Source organism: Metopolophium dirhodum, chromosome 8 (assembly GCF_019925205.1).
Source record: "Metopolophium dirhodum isolate CAU chromosome 8, ASM1992520v1, whole genome shotgun sequence".
Classification (NCBI taxonomy): Eukaryota; Metazoa; Arthropoda; class Insecta; order Hemiptera; family Aphididae; genus Metopolophium; species Metopolophium dirhodum.
The window spans coordinates 9,056,629-9,077,668 of record NC_083567.1 but is presented as its reverse complement, the minus strand read 5'-3'; the positions used below and the strand labels follow the sequence as shown (position 1 = coordinate 9,077,668).

The window sequence follows — 21,040 nt, the reverse complement described above, 5'->3', positions numbered from 1 at the left end:
ACAAATGTTTTTGTACAATAGACATTTTCAAAATGTGTTAATTAAACTAATTTCTATTAATGTATGATTATGTATTAAAGGCTATCGCGTCATATAATAATGATTTCGACTACTTTAAAACATTACACAAAAACACAAAAATGAAAAACACATGTTTAAAAATATTATAATGGTATCATTGAAAATGTATAATGATGATATGGGCCGTCAGCTGATTCAGATAAATATCAAAATGGTAGGGCCCATGAATTCAAGGATTTTTTTCAAATAACATTAGGTATGATCCATGGATTTGGGAGAGTATGATGCCATTGATACCCCTGGTATAATCTGTGAAGTGAAACTGTTCAGATGTAATTTGTGGTTGGAGCCAAGTAATGTGATAAACGTGTGTCTCCCATGTAGTGGCTCAAACTCAAACTAAAAAAAAAAGATGTAATTTGTGGAAGTGCTGTTCGTAACAGCTTTTTTATCGCATTACGATAATATTATATAGTATTATTTTCATAGACCTACTAGTTTTTGACTATAATTGACATGGGTTGATGTTGAATTGTATTATTATGTATAATACAATGAAAATTTGTTCACTATGGAGTTCAAAATAAATGACATTTCAAATATGATAAATTAAATTAAGTCACCTACCTAAACTCAATTAGTTAATGCAATCAATGATCTAGGTAAAACATTAAAATCATTTACTAAAAAAATGTATAAACTCAATCCAATATTCGATAATCTTGAAACTTGATAAAGTAGTTTGGATTTATTCGAGCAAGATGTTATTACTTTAGTGTACAGCAAAATAAGGCACATTAAAGTCATAGTTAAAATACAAATATTAAAATATACATAATATAGTTTGAATACAAATTAATAAAATAAAAAAAGAGTAAAATTATATTATAAATAAATACTTGGCTAATGTTTTAGACGTTCAGGAGCTCGTTGTAAATGATAGATACCACTAGACATTTAGGAAACAACTTGTAATTTTGGATATAGGTACACCCTTTTTTTCAGATCTGTTGCTAAATAATATTGATGTGCAAATTATGTACGACCAACTGTCTTACAAAAAAATGTAAAAATTACTAACAATAGTGATGCGCAAGCGACATGTCACTCATCTTGATAAAAAATATTTTAAGTTGAACAATTATTTATTTTAGCTGTTACAGAACGATTCTTCGAGGCTCAGCGAACGATTTTCCAAACAATGAGAGAGACGAGTACGTATTCTTGTGCAAAATGAGTAATAATAATATTTATTTATGTTCAGATAAATAAGAAAAAAAATGCATGTTTGTGTCAGTTGGAATTAAAATATTTCACCTTTTTTTAAAAAATATTATTTAGTTAGCTGGGAATACGTATTAAAATACAAGAGCGCGCAGTTCTTCCCTTAACTTCCCTTTTGCAATTCGGATGATGTCTTGTTAACTAATTGTGGCATATGGGGCGTTGTTTTAAAATTCTGATAAGTATTAAAAGTTATAGAAAAACGGAAAAAATCAAGTGAAATTAATAAAAATATTATATAATTATCTGCAGATAATCAGATACCAGTTGTATTTATCTAGATAAATAGATATTCTGTATTTATTTTATCCAGATAATACACAACACTGGTCACTGTAATGTATTTTGATTAAATTTGAGTCCAATGATAAATCATTGCATATTAATAACGATTCTGAGCGAATACTATCTGTCACCCTATAATAAATAATTCCCGGTATTTTTATGATATATTTATATTTATTTTAAAGTGATTAATTTTAGTATAAGTAATACGGTAGGTTACTTCAAAGAAAACACAATTGCAAAAAACATTGCATTTGAAAATGTCATTGTGTGTATTATGTACAAAATATAATCAGTAGCCAATGTGGACCAAAATAAGTATAGAGGGATAGAAAATGTAAATTATTATAATTGGAATGATACCGCCTCTCCGTACCCCTCTTTAAACCTCTTCCCATGGGACAAGAGAAAACTTTTACAATTGAACCATGCCCTAAACGTGTGTACAAGCTTCAAAGATTAGTTTTAGCCCTGTTTACATTGTTTACATTGATACCTACAGTTAATGTTTTAATTGTTCTGGCGCAAAACTTAGAGCTCAGTTATCTTATATAGAAAATGATGGTTAAGAGCCCTTAAAATCAGCAATATTATTTATTAATACAAAAAAAACCTTATAAATAATTAAACACTTAACAAAACAAAAAAAATAATGTTTGATCAAAATTATTTTTGTTTGTACTTAGATGAACTTACCTTGAATACAATCAGTTGGTGCAAAGAAAAATACTTTGACCAACAAATTATAACATTCGATGAGGATAACAAAAATTTCTGTGTTATTCTTTGTTAATTTTATTGCTGTGTTATTTAATTAATATTAACTTTCATTGTATTAATTATATTTTTTCATTTTGCCAAAAATATATAACATTTTAAAAATTACCGAGGAACTCATTTTTGCTTTATACAGGGCAGAAAAAACACGTTTTTTTAATAAAAACGCAAAACAAACGTCAAAATAAAAAAACAACGTTTTAAACGTTTTTTAAAGATGGTTTTTTTATATGTTTAATACTTTTTAATGAAGCCTTATGTCTATATGTACAAAATTGAGTGTTTGTCTGTCTGTCTATCTGTATTTTATGTCCTTTGGTTGCTATGGGTTTTGAAGCTATTTTAATAATAATTATTGGTTTCCGGGCAACGAAGTGCACAGGATCAGCTAGTAAATTATAATAGTCAATTGTTATAGATAGCATCCCTCATCCCTTATCAATAATCTGTCATCATGTCATTGTGTTAATATTATTGTTTTTATAAATATATAGATTATAGGTTTTCCTTACGGGATACCATTTTTTTTTATTCATACTTTTATAGTTCTTGACGTTGAAAATGGTGGTGAAATCAAAATATGGGGGAGTCGTGCTTATTTTCAGTTATGGAGTTTTGTCTACAACAATTGGCCCAATTTGTTTGGAAGCCATCGTTTTCAATTTTCTGCTTATTATTCACTAAAGTAAAATTTAAAAAAAATGTATTGTTGTATTATAGAATATAATTTAATCATTAAATTTGAATGTATTATTGTTAAAAAGTATGTGTCCCATTCTTCAAAAAAGTTTGGGCACCCCTGTATTAAACTTTCAAGTTTTTTGACCTAACAAATAAAATTTTATTGACTTTCATAGAAAAAAACCTAAAAAATATGGAAACTGAAAATGTCTGTAAACAGCTCAAAACAATTCAAAATATTTTGAAAATGTATGGTGTATAGAAAATTCAAATCTACTGAAATTTGTTTTAGAGTTACACCAAAAACCAAAATCAATTTTTTTCAAAAACCAAGTTTGCATAAAGATTCTCGGTTTTCCTTAATTTCTTTTGTTTTCCCCGGCGCAGACACAGACAGACACAAAAAATAAAAAAAATAAAAACAACACACATCATTGTAAAATCAATACGACAATACATTCCTAAAAGTATCCCTCAGTATAGAAAAAATTCAGTGAAAATTTACTAAAAATATTAATTTTTTTTTTAATACACCTTTTTCATTAATGGACGCTAAGGCTACAGCGGTGGTTTTTTAAATGGTATCATATGAGAGACCAAGTGGCAAGTCTACATTCATATACATTATAAAGTGACATTGATCACTGACAAAATAAAGCAAATATAATTAAAAAAATTATTTATTATCTTATTCTATAAAATCGCAAGAAAAACAGCTGATCTATAGGGAATTCATGGAGGATCTCATGGTGGAATAAATTAAACACCGCTCCGTTTCTCCAGTCCGCCGGACCGATCCCGTCGATTCCCTATAGCGCGACCAATCGCGTACCTTCGCAGCGGCGGCGGCGGTCGGTTTTTAAACGTTTTCGAAAAATGTTACGCTTTTTACGCTGTTTTTCGACTTTTAGACATTTTCACATATAGTTCGTTTCTTTTAAAAGCCGCGTGGTTTGTACGCGATATTGGTCCATAGCCATCGCAATCGACGCCAGCGTAGGTCGTTATTATCGCTTTTCGTGTCGTCTTTTCAATTGCCGTTTGTGCTCTATTTGTTAAGTTTATTTCTTTTGGTTAGTACACTTAAAAATTCGCGTTCACGAAATGTCAGTCGGTCTTCGTTCCAGCGCACAAGTGCACAATAAATATATATATTGTTTTTTTTGTTTTGTTTTTGATTCAATAAATATTGCATTATGCGTGATTGTAGACGTATTATTTGGTCCTTAATAACGTAGCTGGTATATTGCTTAACGTAAACACAATTAAATATTTAAATGTATTATTAAACACAAATAAATGTATTATTCAAGCATACATAATAACGGTCAGATAAGTGAATAAAATACAATTAAAGTTTAAACAGTGTGTAGAATTACGATACATAGAATTATATACGATTACATCGATGTATATCGAATATATTGGTTTACGTCGCTCCGTAGACACACAGCTTAACTGTTGAAGTTTTGACCGTGGCTTGCATCACAAACTGTGGCTCGATAGGTTAGGCGTAGGTTCCCCAAACGTAGCATGATAGGTAGGTCCGGGTTCGAAACCGTCGTAGCTCTCTTCGGGCGGCAACGACTGTACCGTGTATCCTAAGGCACGGCCCGCCCGTAAATCGACTTTTTTGCATTTTTTTTCACTTTATATTTCATAAATAATATAATAATATACATGTTAATTTTACATTATATGACTGTATATTATATATTATGTAACTATATGTTATTTAAATTATTAGGAATTTAACTCATATTATTTTCTTTAAATTGCTCTTAATTTTTCGTAAGTTATTTCGAATGTTGTGTGATTGGGTTTTTGGAAAATACTATTTTTTCTCTTCACTTATAGAAGCTATACATACTAGACTTATTTTCTGCAGCACATTGTTCGCTACCTAGCAGACGAACTTTAAAGTTAATAGATTTTGACTTGATATGACTGACTTTCTAGACACTCCAACACGGTTTTCGACTTTACACTTTTTACATAAGAAAAAGTACCGGACATGCGACGGCACATACCTACCATTCAATCCGCCGTAAACGGATTGCTCATTTTGGTTTCGTCTTAGACGGTGATGACTGACTTCCTTAACACTTAAACATGCAGGTTTTTGCATTTTTTTTTTTTTTGTTGATATAATTATATATACATTACAGGTACATGTTTATATGTATTGTTTTGGTTAATATAATATTATGTATCTATATGTTATTTTTTTTATGAATTATAATAAATAGGTACAAAATATTATATGTGTTTGTATTTATATTGTATAGTTATAGTTTGTATTTTTCGCAAATTATTTCGTAAGTTGTGTGATAGAGTTTTCACTTATAGACGCCCAACGTCGGGTCTGCAATCCACCGCAGGTGGATTGCCTACTTGATATGCTGTAGCAAATTGTCCGCGATCCGACGAATTCGGATTGCCTACCTAGGTGGCTAATTGGATGTTAATCGATTTTGATTTGAGATGACTGACTTGCTAGACAATCCAACTCGGGTTTTGACTTTACACTTTTTACATAAGAAAGAGCACCGGACATGCGACGGCACATACCACTATATCCGCCGCAGGTGGATTGCTTATTTTTGTTTTGTCTTAGATGGGTAATGACTGATTTGCTGGACACTCTAACATGCAGATTTTCGAATTAACATTTTCTTACACGTATGAAAAAAGCACCGGACATACGCTGGGGGATAGTATCATCATTGAATTGCCGGTTTTCATGGGCCATGGGAGATTTCTAGACACTGAATCTTGACTGTCAAACGTTCCCACCTCCGAAACGAGACCGCCGAAGAGCCAAGTCATATCAGAAATTCTTATCACCTTCTATATGTATAAGTGCGACATTTATAATTCGAATGTGTCTCCAAAATCGGTACTCACTTACGACTAACACGGTCAAGGGGTCCAACTATTTTTTCTATTATTCACCTATCTACGCAACTAACGGGGTCCGCAATCCACCGCAGGTGGATTGCATACCTGGTGATATACGCTTCGTATATAGTCCGCGATCCGACGCAGTCGGATCGCCTACCTATGTGATTTTATGACTGATAGCTAGACAATCAAATAAACCTATCGACTCTACACTTTTTAACAATTTTAACAACCAAAAGCAGCGGAGAAACGGGATATGATCCTGGAGATCGTATCCAGCCTATACATTTACAACGTTCGTGACGGATTGCTAGACGCTCAAACTTTTAAACATTCCCGCCAAAGCGCCAAGCCTTATCTCCAATCCATATCACTAATCCTTATCACAAATCCTAAACTTTCGTCTTACAGCCTTTGCGACTTTTATATTCCAAAATTGGTACCCACTCTCAGCGAGTCCAACTTTCCCAGAGTTTCACTTAGAGCTAGTTTATTTTATAAAACCATTGATTAATTTAGGCATACTTTTTATAATTATTAATAATCCTCACTGTCATGTTAAAACAAAATCAATAAGTTTTTTTCTGATGTGTTAAACGTGTTTTATACAAATGTTTTAAACATAACAACCCTAGCTTTATAGTTTTTATGTTCCATGTGTAAATCGTTACTATTACTTATTAGTATATATACAACAGTATAGTTGTGCTACAAATCAAGAACTGAAGAAAGCAAACAAAACTAAGAAAAAAATGTATAAATCATTATTTAGTAACTAGTAAGTATCCATCTAACAAATACAAACGTAATAGCCAATAGGTATATAACTTATTTTGTGTATTATTTATTTGAAAATAATTTATACAAACTCGATTTATGTTTTTATTTATTTACATATCTTATTAATTTAGCAATAATCCTTTTTGTAATTTCATTCGGTTTTGTATGACAAATCGAAATTAAAGCAAGACTCTTTATTTTTAATATGTTTATTTTTCATTATTAAATTACTCATATAGGTGTCGATTGAAAAGGTAATAAATGCAAGTATAATAATGAATTCGTCATCGTTAAATAAAAATGCATTACAAAGTCTCTTCTAAGAGGTACAGGGGCCCCATAACATTTTTGTACCAGGCCCCGCAAAACCTAGTTGCTGCAATTATTTTAATTTTATTGTTATTGAATAATTTTAATTTGTAAATGTGGGCTAGAGGCATCTTACGAGTATTTGATATATTTTTATTATTATAATCTCCAACTGTTGAATAATGCCAAAGTGTTGTGTCAAAGATTGTGGATATCGCAATAAATCCTTATTTAGCGTGCCTAAAAATTTAAAAAAAATGAATGGAAAATAGCACTAAATATGAATTTAAACCACAATTCAAGGATATGTGCTACTCACTTTAATCCAGATGATATTATTGCAACATGGGAATCTGGTGTTGGTGCTAGTAAATATTCTGTGAGTATATTTTACAACACACAAAGATTCATTAGTCACAACTCTTAAACCACAGTTTTCTTTTAATATTTTTCAATTATTTTTAGATTTGTTTTAAAAGACCAAAGCTTAAAGCTAGTACAATACCAGTTAAAATATTGAAAATCAATGGAGATTTAATTTTTTCAAACAATAATGTACATTGTATACAACATTGCAATAATATTATTCTTTATACAATCATCAATAATTGTCATGTCGATGTCTTTATTGATTCAAAGATTTCCCACAAGGAACGCTCACTAGTTCTTCATTCTTATCACATTCAATTATGAGGAGGTCCATTTCATATCATAAAGTTGTGTAACTAGTATATCTTAAGCTGTGGTATAGACGTATAGAGTATTCAGTGACAACACCTCGTCCGTATGTAAGCGATAAGCTGGAAATCGAGGAAGAACACGACCGTAAGCGCCAGACCAACTATGCAAACAATCGTTAATTGAGGCTAGGTAAATTGGGTCCGCAAGAATTTTGGTACCTATATTTTGAAAGCGTAAGTTGGGTCCCGGTTATAATCCCACTTACCTACCTGTTCAGCCCGATCATTTTATCAATACCTGAAGTTTTTACGAAGAACAGATAATAATAAACCTATACATTTATACAATTTATACCATTGTTTACCAACAAGATTTTGTTATATATACAGTTTATACAATGATAATAACATTTTATACCATATATATATTTAGAACTTAATATTATAAAAAAACATATATTTAAATTTTTATCATCTATACAATTTACACCATAAGATTTTTTAATAAAAATTAAAAAAATGGAATGAACGTACTAACATTTTAGTTTTAGGACTCAATTTACCGAGTACTTTTTTTTCGGGACCCAATTTACCGGTAGACATCAAAGTACCAGTATCATCGATTTTGATTATGATTACACTCTGGCGAGCGTATGATATCTGGACTATATATTTAGTATAATGGAATGAAAACGAGCAGCTTATCACGGCAACGAATGTATGTAAAAGAGGTAAAGTGCGGGTTGTCACAATTGGCACCTAGAGCTTACAACGCCATATCTGTATAAAACACGGACTAAGATACAAAATGTGAAGCCAAATCAAACCACCGGTATCGCTGAACACATTGGGAAATCAATATTCATATCTATGGTGGAACCCTTTGGTGGCCGTCCCCCGATGTCGTTTCAAGTCCATTACATCTTAGTCCGTGGTTGTCCGCAAATGTTTTGTAGAAGATTTAATGACCATACAACCAAATGACAAACGATTACAGTTATTTTTCGATTAAATATCGACACTATATTTCACCTCGAGGCTAAAATATAATTCTTTCGTCCTACCGATGAGGGGCTTACCCCTCTCCACAATGTGTATTTAATCTATACACATAAGCATAGAGTATTTTCTATTTTTCTTTATCTACAGAGTACCTACAGACTACATCACAATAAAACGGTTTATGTCGATGTATATTGGTACAAATGTTGATTATTATACATAATTTTACAGTAAATGCCCTGAACTATAATATTAGACAGACACCTGTTAATATTTAATTACAAACAATACAAGGCTTAGGAATACTTATCTTTAAAAAAATTAATATATAATATATAATATTTATATTTTATATTTTGTCAGACCTGCGCTTTAACTTTAATTGTTCACACTACGAGAAGTGAATGGAACATTTTTTCTGCCATGGTTTGCATAACCACAAGTTGGCAAAAATTAAATCGCAAAACTGATTTCATCTGCATCATGTTCATAACGTTGATAACTGGTAAAAAAAAAACAAGTCAAAATATATAAATTTACATTTAATAAAAAAAAATGTAATTTGAATAATATGTGTGCCAACTTCACGAACGTAACTAGCTAACACGTCATAGGGCCTAAAATTAAGATATTTTGCTACTGCACACCTAATTCCACACCACAATATTTTAAAATAATGATAATGAACATAGACCTAGTAGGGCACATGCCACATATATAACTTCATTGCATAATTGTTTTTGCTATTTATTAATAATTAGTTATAATAAATACAATCTTCTATAAAAGTCTTTGATACCCATATATAAACGAAATAGCTTGGGTTAATATACTTATTATATTATAAGCCGCACAGAATATGGTGTAGTCGGTTTTATTTTTAGTGTTAAGGATTTTAAATGAATACAATATCCTAATTAGTAATTTTCAATTATCAACATTGAATATTAATCGAATAAAAATTTATAAAAGTCGAAACTAAGTACTGCACATTTTTAAATTTGCTACTGCACATAGTGAGTGCTACTGCACACAATTTTAGGCCTTGACACATCAGATAGGAAATAAAAAATATCAATTGTGCATACACAGACGACACACAGTATGTTTACTTAGCCATTAGTTGTTATACTTATAATAAACACCAATGTATTCTAATATTGTATCTATTCAGAATATAATAATATAATATTCTTTGCAAAGCAAAATCTATGCTCGTTCTTTGTAGTTGACTGAATAATAAATATGATTTCTTATAAAGTTACATTAACTGTGGCATTTATGACTATATGCTATAGTTCCCTTGAAGGTAAGTAATCACTAACAATATTTAAATTGATAATCATAAAACTGATATTGAGTAAGAATCATGACACCAATAACCATATATTTATTATAAAAGTGATTATGAACAAAATAATAATGTATACATTATAATCTGGACGTACCTCAATAATTTAAAATAATTGTATCAAATACCAAATATTAATTTTGTGTGACATAAAATTATTCATTAAAGTAAAATAATTAAATCCAAATCATTTTGAAAAAATAATTCTATTATGACTTATATACTTATATTGAAGGCAGAAATGATATATTTTTTTTTAATTCGGGCATATTCAACATAAACAATTTTTAGTGGACTACACGGTAACTTGAATGTGAATATGTTATATGTATGATTATATTTATTTATTATATTTATTCATTATTTTTTTTTATTAGAATAGCCACAACCACATAGATTATGTTTACAGTGTATTCATACAGAGTTGTCAAATATAATGTTTTACATTTTGTACAGAAATAAGGCAAGATGAGGAAACAGTATAATATATGAATATATTATGTTAATGCCTCTAACGAGTAGAACCTAACCATAGTATGTGATACATTTTTAACCATGAATTAATCTCATAATAAATTACATAAATATTTGGAGTACAAAATTATAAAATTATTAATCAACCCTATAATATATTATATGTACGTAATATTCTTTCAGTGTTCAAACTTCACATTTTAATGTGAAAATATCATTAGATTTATTTATTTGAGTTATTATTTTTATATTTAGCGGTGATGACTAATGGTAATATACTTCATATTACTATATTATAATATATTAATATAGTTTGCAATTAATTTATACAACACAATTTATTATAATATAGCAGAATTTGGCCTGCCTTTATTATTTGAAGATTAATTATTATGTTATAAACTTCAACTCTATCCATTTATATCACACTTTTACTTTTGAAGAATATTTTAGCTTCTGAGCGGAGCGATACATTGATTTATTTTACAGTGATATGTGTGTTAATTTGAAGATGATTGTTTGATCATATTGTTAGTTGTAGCCTAGCCATAGTTTGTGTCTTTGTGGTTCTTCTTTATTATTGACTAGAACATTTTTAACTCTTTCCGGCACAGGGGTGTGAATTTTTTTTATACCTATGCTGCACGGACACCGTTTTTTAGAAATTTATTGATTCGAGGATAAAAATCAAATATTATTTGGCAAATAATACGATCTTTGTGTGAAAAAAAATTAATGTTTTTAAAAAAAAAGTTATCATAGGTGGGATGGCGTATGTCCCACCATGCAGCATGAGGTAGATTTTATTGGGTATCAATAAAATAAAAACAATAGTACATTTTAAATTAATAACTTTTATTAATTGATTAGATGCATAATAATACACTGATTATAATATGTATATTATGTTTTATACATTATATTTATAAAAAAAAATTTTAAAAAATAGTTCTAATAAAAAACTATAATACAATAAAAATAATTTTTTCCCATTAAAATTTGTTTTATATTACCTAATTGTGGTCTATGAGTTGTTTGAACAAAATCTGAAATAATAAAAATTAAAAAGTTAATGAAACTGATAAATATGTGTTTACTATTTTACTAAAAGTCTTACCCTTCCTGTGTATTGTGGTAAAGTGCAAAGCCGTTTTTATTTTTTCTCAAACACAACGGAACATTACACACACAGCACATCCATTCTGTATGAACCTCGCTCTTTTTAGTGCTACATCTGACACATCTTCTTCTTGTACCTCTTTGTTGGTGATGAGCAGCTTGTTCAAGACGAATTATATTTGGTACAGATGGTTTATTATTTTTCAATTCTACTGGGCTTATTTTTGATTTATTTTTGCTGCTCTTTTTTCCACCAATGTTTTAGAAACAAGACTTCTAGATATTTCTCGACGAAAATCTTTTATTGTAATATTTGTATTTGTTGTTTGTTTATAGATTACATGTGAACTAACAATAGCTGTGTCAACAAAGTGAAAAAATAATCTATGCCAACATTTACGTGCCTTTCTATTAATTTCACACGATTTTTTGTTTTGGTCAAATTTATCGACACAGTTCATGTGTTCGTTACATTCACTTAAAACTTTTGGACATGAAACCATACTTATTGAACCATCCTTTTATCTCCTTTGTACCGCTGTAGCATCTTCAGGGTTGTGGAAGTTTGATAAAAGACTAACAATTCTTTTATCGCGCCATTTAACAATTGAAATGTCACCTTGATCGACAAACCAATCATCTCCAAAATACTCTCCAAGTTTTAAATCTTTATCTTTTTTAAAATTAGGCAAATATTTTCTTGTTAAGTTAATAGTTCCACATGTATGGATATTGTTTAACTTGAGATATGTCATGAGCGGGTAACTAGTAAAGTAATTGTCAATACCCATGTTTGTCTACTAAGCACCAAATTTTGAAACCTCTTTTAATGGGTTTTTTTGGCATGTATTGTTTATTTGAGTTTCTTCCAGTAAACTTAACCATACTCTCGTCTATAGAAACAATTTGGTGTGGATTGTATGTTTTTTGGAAATTAAATAAAAGAATACTTATAAATGGTCTTAATTTGTATAACTTATCGTAATTATCTGTATTTTTTTTTTGCATAACTGTATTGTCATTTAAATTTATATGTGCCAATAGCCAACCAAAACGGTTGACAGTCATAAGACTACTAATGTATGAGTCGTGCAAATCTGGCGAAGATGACCAATAGTCCCTATAACTACACTGCTTTTTTATTCCCATTAGAAGATTTATTCCGATAAAAGTTTTTATTTCTGATAAATTTGTTCGTATAAATGATTTGCCGGTTTTAGTTTGTTTTTGTTGGGTGTATAGATTTGTTTGAAAAACAATAAAATTCATAATCTCATCGTTAAATAATATATTAAAAATACTAATTGGTGTACAAAAAGGGAGATTTTCTATAATATTTGTGGCGCCTTCTAAACTAGTAAATAAAGGACTTGAATACATTTTATTATTATTTTTTGACCAAATTGGTGGTATGAATGGAATATCGATTTCATTGTGGTTTTGTTGTACATTTATTTGAGGTTGAGAACTTTCACGATCTGATTGACTTAAAGAAGGGGTAGCTAGTGGCTGAATTCCCGACATATCACCTTCTTCACAATTAAAATTAGAAAAAAGTTGACGACGACTACTTTACTACTTTGTTTGGAATTTCTACATCTCTAGTAATATTTTTTCGTTTTATTGATAATCTAGTTTTTTTTAATGGTGACGGTAGTAAATAAATATGATTACCTATTATCTAAATTATCTAAATTATTAGAGTTAAGGTATTATCTAAATTCAAAATTTCTGAGTCTTCATATTCCGTATCAGAAGAAGATTCGGAAATTACGACTTCACGTGAAGGCAAACGGTAATCCTCATCATTATCAGATTCGTCACATGAAGTTTCACTATTGTCATCGGACGGAATTTCTTCGTATAGTAATTGGCAAATATTATTTTCATCTAAGTTTTTACTCATTTTGAATAATAAATTTATTGTAAAAATATGGTAGATACTATGTTTTTTATTGTAATACAAATAATAAAATAAAATAAAATGTTTAAATAATTGAACACGTTTAATGAATAAAATAAACGTAATAAAATATATAACGTGATATATGAATACGAAGATTTACTCACTTACTGCACGGTGGGTTAAAATTTGGACTCTTACGTTTTACGTCATTCCAGACTAACCGCTATCAGTTAAATGGTTTTGCCTGCACTGAATGCCAGTATACAATAGTGTCTAACATATTATGTAATAATATTATTTATATTAATAACTCAAATACGAAAATTGTCGGAACAAATAATAATAAATGGTTGGTCGTCGAAAAAAAAAATCGGGAGAATAGTCATAAATAACATGAAATTAATTAATATCCGTTTCACTTTTACAAAATAACATTGAAAATAGACTATTAAAACCAGTGGCGTATTTTCAAATTTTTTGTGGGGGGGGGGGTCTAAATATTAAGTACCTATAAGTTTATAATATAAAAAAAACACATACGAGTTATGATGTAATAACTATATTATTTATATTATATTATGTATATTTCACTACTATTATGATTTATTAATACAAATTAATAGTTTTTTATAATAAAAAAGGTAAACGTCTTTTTTTGTCTGGCTAGTTCTTCAATAACTTCTTCCGGTTCTATTAAGTAGTTTTTATTTATTGATAACATCGCTAAACTGTTCAATCTTCCCTATAAACAAAAAAATAAACAAAGTGTTTAATTGTAATTTGTAAATAACAAGAATATTTTTTTAAGTTTATAATAATTTACCTCTGACATGGAATTCCTTAGATACGTTTTTATTCTTTTTAAATTTGAAAATGTTCTTTCATTTGTGGCAGAGGAAACAGGTAGCGGGACTAAGATTTGAAGAAGTTTAAATATGTTTGGATAAATTGACTGGTTACACATAGCCATAGCCTCTAGAGCATTATATGGTTTCTCTGTTGTTTGCATGAGTTTTCTCTGCCATAATTTGTATTCTGCTTCAATAATTTGATTTTGAGATCCTTCATTCTGCAAATCTTCAATATATTTATTTGAAAGAATTATAATATCTTCGATGGGACCAAAATATTTTCACAGGAAAATTATAATTTACATCGGGAATCCAAATTGCATTTAGTATATTATCATGTATTTCATTTTGAGTCAATACTCTTTTGACGTAATTGAAAATATCGTGTCTATTTATATGGGACGTGGACGACGTAGGGATATCAGTGTCTGATGCTGAAACTACTGAATCTGTGTTATTTTGTATATTGTCAACTTTTTGAGGTTTGAAAAAAGACTGAATATTGGGTTTCTTTTTAGAAGTCATAATTGTGATCTATTTAGAATAATATATAAAATACATTAATATTATGTATAGGTACCTAGTGTATACATAATAATATTATCATTTTAATATTTTTATTTTACACGTTACATCAAACAATAATAGTTGTAAATTAAATTTGAAATTATAAATTAGCAATTATCTTACGTCCTTACTGTCCTGTTAAGTGTTTCCGTGTTTTTGTAGCGAATTAAGCAGAATGCCTACTATAATCACGGTTATCTTCTATAGTTCTATACCGTGCTATAATGTCAATAACAGTCGGCGTACCTACTAATATAATCATATATTATTATGTTACGTCGTTATCGTCGTCGGACTCGTTTTCGTCGTAATTGTCGTCGTCGGACGGCGACGACGCGACAAAAATAACCAAAAGTTAAACCAAAGTAAAAACCTATAATATAAAATTAATATTCTCTTTCTCGGTACCTACGTACCAAGTTATTAATGACTTTTTAAATTTTTTTCTGGGGGGGGGGGGTCGAGACCCGGGAACCCCCCCCGTAAATACGCCACTGATTAAAACTATTTATAATACGTATTAGTGAACAATTATTTTTAAATATCGATAACAATCATTATAAAAGGTGGGTTATTTTTCGTACCACCGTGACGGAAATGTAATTTTATAGGTGGGACATATTATTATGGTATCCCACCGTGCCGGAAAGAGTTTTAAACACGCAAATACGCAATAGCCATAAATTGATCTAATAATAAAAGACATAAATATTTTGGAGTACAAAAATTATTAATTAAACATATTATAATATTGATAGACATATAATATATGCACGTAATATTAATATTAAGAGGACGTTATACACACATGTGTTGTCTCCGTCTTACAAGTGCGTAACATAGCAAATTGTACGCTCAGCAGAACACGTGTAGCTCCATTAGTATAAAAATTAGAGCGAATTGACCTCTTATAAAATCTTAAGGTAAGATTATTATCTAGGCAACCTCATGGGCTTTTTATTATATTTTCATTTTAACGCGAGTTATAAGTATTTTCAAATTGTACATTTTTATACATCTTAAAATAATCATAACTCGCTTTAAAATGAAAATATACTAAAAATCCCACGAGGTTGGCTAGATAATAGTCTTACCTTTAGATTTTATAAGAGGTCAATTCACTCTTATTTTTAAATTAACGGAGCTACACGTGTTTTTCTGAGCGTAAAATTTGCTATGTTACGCACTTGTAAGACGGAGATAACACATGCGGGTATAACGTCCTCTTAATTCACACGTTATATTTAAATGTCGTTATATTATTTAATTCAGTTATTTTATATGTTAAGTCCAGTGCAGTAGTAAGTGACTTTTTATTACCTACCTACATATATTAGTTATTAGTATTGTTAAGAGCTGAATATTATATAAATATTATTTTTATGTGATATCGCATTTCGTTTTAATTACAAAACACAGAGTGTGTTGTACGACGCTGCGACCGTAGGATCAGCTGAATAAGAGTTTTTGTATGTGACACGGGGCACCGTCGCGACAATAGACAAGGATAGTCAGTCCCTTATGTGCAATAACGCGAGGTTCACATCTTTGCTAGGTCCCCAAGTGATATAAAATGTAAGTGTACATTTGAACTTCTATGTACCGTCAAATAGACTGCATATAATTATAATTAATTGTTGATGTCCCAAAGAACTCACGGTAAAAAATCCCTGAGATAATACTTGTATGACTTTATATAGAAGTTATATGGTTTAATTTTTAATCATTTATCTATCTGAGAAGTCGCATATACATCACAAAAAAACGATTATTTTACTCTAAATACACTACAATACAATTGAAATAGTATCTCAGTAGCGTCTCCCAGTAGGTTAGGCGTAGTTCAAGTAATTTAGGGGTGTCAGGTTCAAATCTGCTGAAAATGGTATTTCTTAGCTGTTATTACTTTTTTTTTTTTTGGATATTCACTTTGCATGTGCTCTCTATGCGAAGTGAGTGTGATGAAAATGGGTAGTCCCATGAATCTCAACCTGATTGCATATGTAAGTTACAATGCGACATCGCATGCAGTAACTTCGCGAGACTGGGCATTAAGCGTGCCAGTAACATCTCTGGGTGGTCATTAAGCACAAAAACACAACCTCTCATGACTCAATGGGATCTCTATGTTACATCCCAGAGATTGAATTTTGCACAGATTTTGTATATATCAAAAATGTGTAGCTATATTTATAATGTTTAACTACCAATTCTACAATAAATACATTAATTATTTTAGTATTCAATTGGCGCGTACGCTTTATCATCCACTTATCCACCTTTTTATAATTAAATATAAAGAAAATAAAGTTAAAATAAGTATATAACTATTGTAATTTGTAATGTATTAATAATACAATAATAACAAGCGTTTATTTCAAATAATTAAGTAGTTTTTATGATTATTTTATACGCTTTTTAGACTTAATTTTTTTCGTTTATATTTTTATGTAATTACCTATTACCTACCTGTATACTACCTAAATTGTATTTGTTTGATAGCCAAAAAAATACTCATCACTGCAAAATCTTTTATATTTTACTCAATTTATTGTATGTATTATACATTATTATAATAGGTATCTAATTATAATATTATAAGCCTGTTCTAAGTGGAAGTCCTCGGTCAAGTCGCGAATCAATTATTTCCGGAAGTAAACATTCCATGTAAAACTTCTTCAACTTTGGTTCTATATCCATCCAGAACTTGTCGTCCCTTTCAATTTTCTCTACTATAAGTCCTATTAAATGGTATAGGTGTTATTATTATAATTTTATATAACTAATGACTAATTGTATACATTTTCTTTTAATTTATAAATTTTAGCTTCATTTTTAATCATTTTTACCTTTAGGTGTCCATATACAAAAATAACAAAACTTTCTATTAGTTATATGTAGTTGTCCTTGAATTTGATAGAAGTATGCATGTGATGTTTTCAGCTGTAAATTTCCATCATTGTGCGTCATACATTTTAATTTTTTTTCATGAAAGGCCTCTTCTGGCGTATAATCTTTTATGGATGATGGGCATTTAATTTCAACAATAGAATCGTAACTTATCAAACCATCTGGACTAGCAGCCAAAAAAGGCAAATTATTATCAACAAAAAGCCCACAGGGTAATATTGCTGTTCCAAGCTTTGACTCCAAATTATTTTTTGCCAAAGGTTTATTCTGAATTCCATACCTAAAAACATTATTATTGTGACTGAGAAAGTGATATAAGTAACCCATATAATAAATATTTTATACATAATATAAAAAATAAAGAAAAAAAAATGGGTGAGATAGTGATTGACATAATTGACCTACTTCGTTGCAGCATTACCACGAAATAAGTCGTATAAAATAAATTTGACTGTATTTTCGCGAGAAGTGGTTGATCTCAATCTGGCAACTTTTCCAAAGTTTGAAGCTGTGAGTCTCATTTTTCTTTGCCTTCTCCATTCATCGATTTGTGATTGATTAATAGTACTTCTTTCCAATAATTTTATTTCTTCATTTGTGAGTTTTAATTTTTTTAAAAACTCGGTTTTTTTAATTCTATACTCTTCAATTGGCATATCAACTATTTCAGAAGGCTGTTCTACTGCTCCATAATCTTCGTCAGGTCCATGTGAAAATATATTCTTTTTAACTTTATATCTTGAAAAATATATTAAACAAATATAAAAATTTATAAAAATTACAATAGACAATATTAATAAAATTATAGTTATATAAACACAAAATTTAATATAGATATGCACCCTGATTGATTTAATTTTCTTCGTTTAATATCATTTTTCTTTTTTTGTATCCTCTTAATATATTTTTTCGTGTACAATCCTGGACTATGAAAAGTAGCTTTCTTATGGAAATGGCTAATATACGAAGGGCCGAGGTTGAACGCATTGACAGCCGTATCGCAACGGGCTTGGTAAGAGCCTGTATTTAATATAGTAATAACTAATAATATTAAGTATAAAAATAAATTAATACATAATACAATTTGCTTTGATTATTTTGTTATCACGGGCACTCGATAGATTTTTATACTAAATAATACTACCAGCTATTATCATATTATGATATGTGTTTTAAGTTTTTTTATGGATGAGAAAAATTTCCACTATAAAAAACCAGTTGGAGGGAGGGGGAAGAGAGCATTAAACGGTTAGGTTAGGTTAGGTATGGTGTAGTCAGGGCAGCAAAATCCTAAGTACGCTGAACTGGCTTGAGAATGACATCGGATCTATATCATTAGTCATCAATATCTTATACTAAAGCTAACTAAATTATCTTCCTACCTACGGATTATTACTAAGTTAGATATTTACTATTTTATTATTTATCACCAACTATTGGATTTTTCAAAATTAAATTGTTGATTCTAATTAGGAATATCCATGCTCCTTGATTAAAAATCAAGAAAATTAAATTTTAATTTTACTAATAAAATATTTTTTAACAGACGAATTAAAGGAATATGGGTTTACGGGTATGTACCAATAGTTTTATGATAACAAAAAACTTGCGTTTTGGCTATTTTTTATAACAAAATGTCGTCTGATAAACATTAACAACTTTTTTATTTAATCTGGATAAAATAGGTAAAACTATTTTATAATGATTGTATCCAAACAATCAATTAAACTTATTAGTATCGAATTTGTACATTAAATGAATCGCATGCTGATTAATTATAAACTTTTTATATTTATTATAATATATAGACATCTACAGATTTAAAAACTACTGTTATGCAAAGCAATTTGGTAAGTACGAAAGACGTGATAATAATCTATTTATTAAAAGTATGTAAATTATCATATGTTTTTTTTATAAAATTAAACATTTAAATGCATTTTATCATTATCATCATATTAATAGTCTAATCCGATGAGCGTATTATCGGATAACGCACTCTCCCTCCCACCCACTCCTCATCAATAATATTAATTTATAACACTGGATCATCTCTAATGGAATTTATAAGCTTAGGCAGAAACAAAAGATTATTATCAGCCCTTCTATCAGCTTATGATTTTAACAAAAAAATCCGAAGAACAGGAGTATAATTTATTGTGTAGTAGGTATTTAATTTATAAAACATGTAAGAATCTGGTCGTTTTTACAGTAAGAGAATACTACCCACAACCGAAGGGGAACACGTGTAAAGGGGGGACAGGGAGAGGACATATTACTACAACGACCGACGGTTTGTGACGTCCCATGCTTGGTTTTATCTTGGCCACCAGTGGCCCATCGTTGCCCTTAGCCCATCATGGCGGTGTTTTCACTGCGAGGAACCGGGTTTAGTTCGAAAAAGACGCGTAGACAGGTGGCCGGTTGTCTTAAAAGAACGTGTAGACAGGTCACTGGTTGTCGAGAAAGACGTGTAGACAGGTCACCGGTTGTCGAGAAAGAGACCGTTGAGTCTGTGACGGAGCTTGGCTTTGGTCCGGCGACGGAGCGTTGTATATTGAGAAGTGGGGCAGGTCAGTGTCTTTTTCATTATAATAATATCCTGAAGTTTTTTAAAAAAACCATCTAGGGAAATTCGATTCCTTATATAAGACAAATAGAACATATGACAAAATAAAAATACATAAATGTAAGGCATCATAGAATGTCTATGTGGCATCAATATAAAGGATATAGCCTTTCATTCCAGAAATGTTTTAACAATTAACCCAATTAAAATACTAGAATAAGGTATTCGTGAATCTATGGGTACCATTCAAGGTCTCGTTTCCGAGGCACCGTTGACATTGTGTCGATTGCCAGTTATCGCTGAGAACCTTGGTTGGACGATAATTTCATGTCCAACATTGGAGGTGTGTCGGCCCGTTACGCGTAAGTCCGCCAACACCCCTGAGTGTGTGAGAGGCCACTCATGTCGTCCAGTTCGACGTTTCTCTTTACCTCTGGCTGCTGCTGCTGTAAACCTTCTATCCTTAACGTAGTATATATTAGATTGCCTACCCTCTATAGTTAATGGCTTAATCCGTTGGGTTTCCGATTGGGTTTTCAAGGCGCCAATAAAGATATTGCTCTGGGACAT

General features: G+C 30.1%; 1 protein-coding gene across 1 annotated transcript; it reads right to left on the bottom strand.

Annotated features, from left to right (window-relative positions):
* Positions 1-17,586: 17,586 nt before the first annotated feature.
* Positions 17,587-21,040, bottom strand: LOC132950736 (uncharacterized). The gene is made up of 4 exons (XM_061022280.1): positions 20,902-21,040; positions 18,307-18,631; positions 17,841-18,181; positions 17,587-17,732 (listed from the first exon to the last, which is right to left on the bottom strand). The coding sequence occupies exons 1-4, from the start codon at positions 21,038-21,040 to the stop codon at positions 17,587-17,589; spliced, it is 951 nt and encodes a 316-aa protein (XP_060878263.1).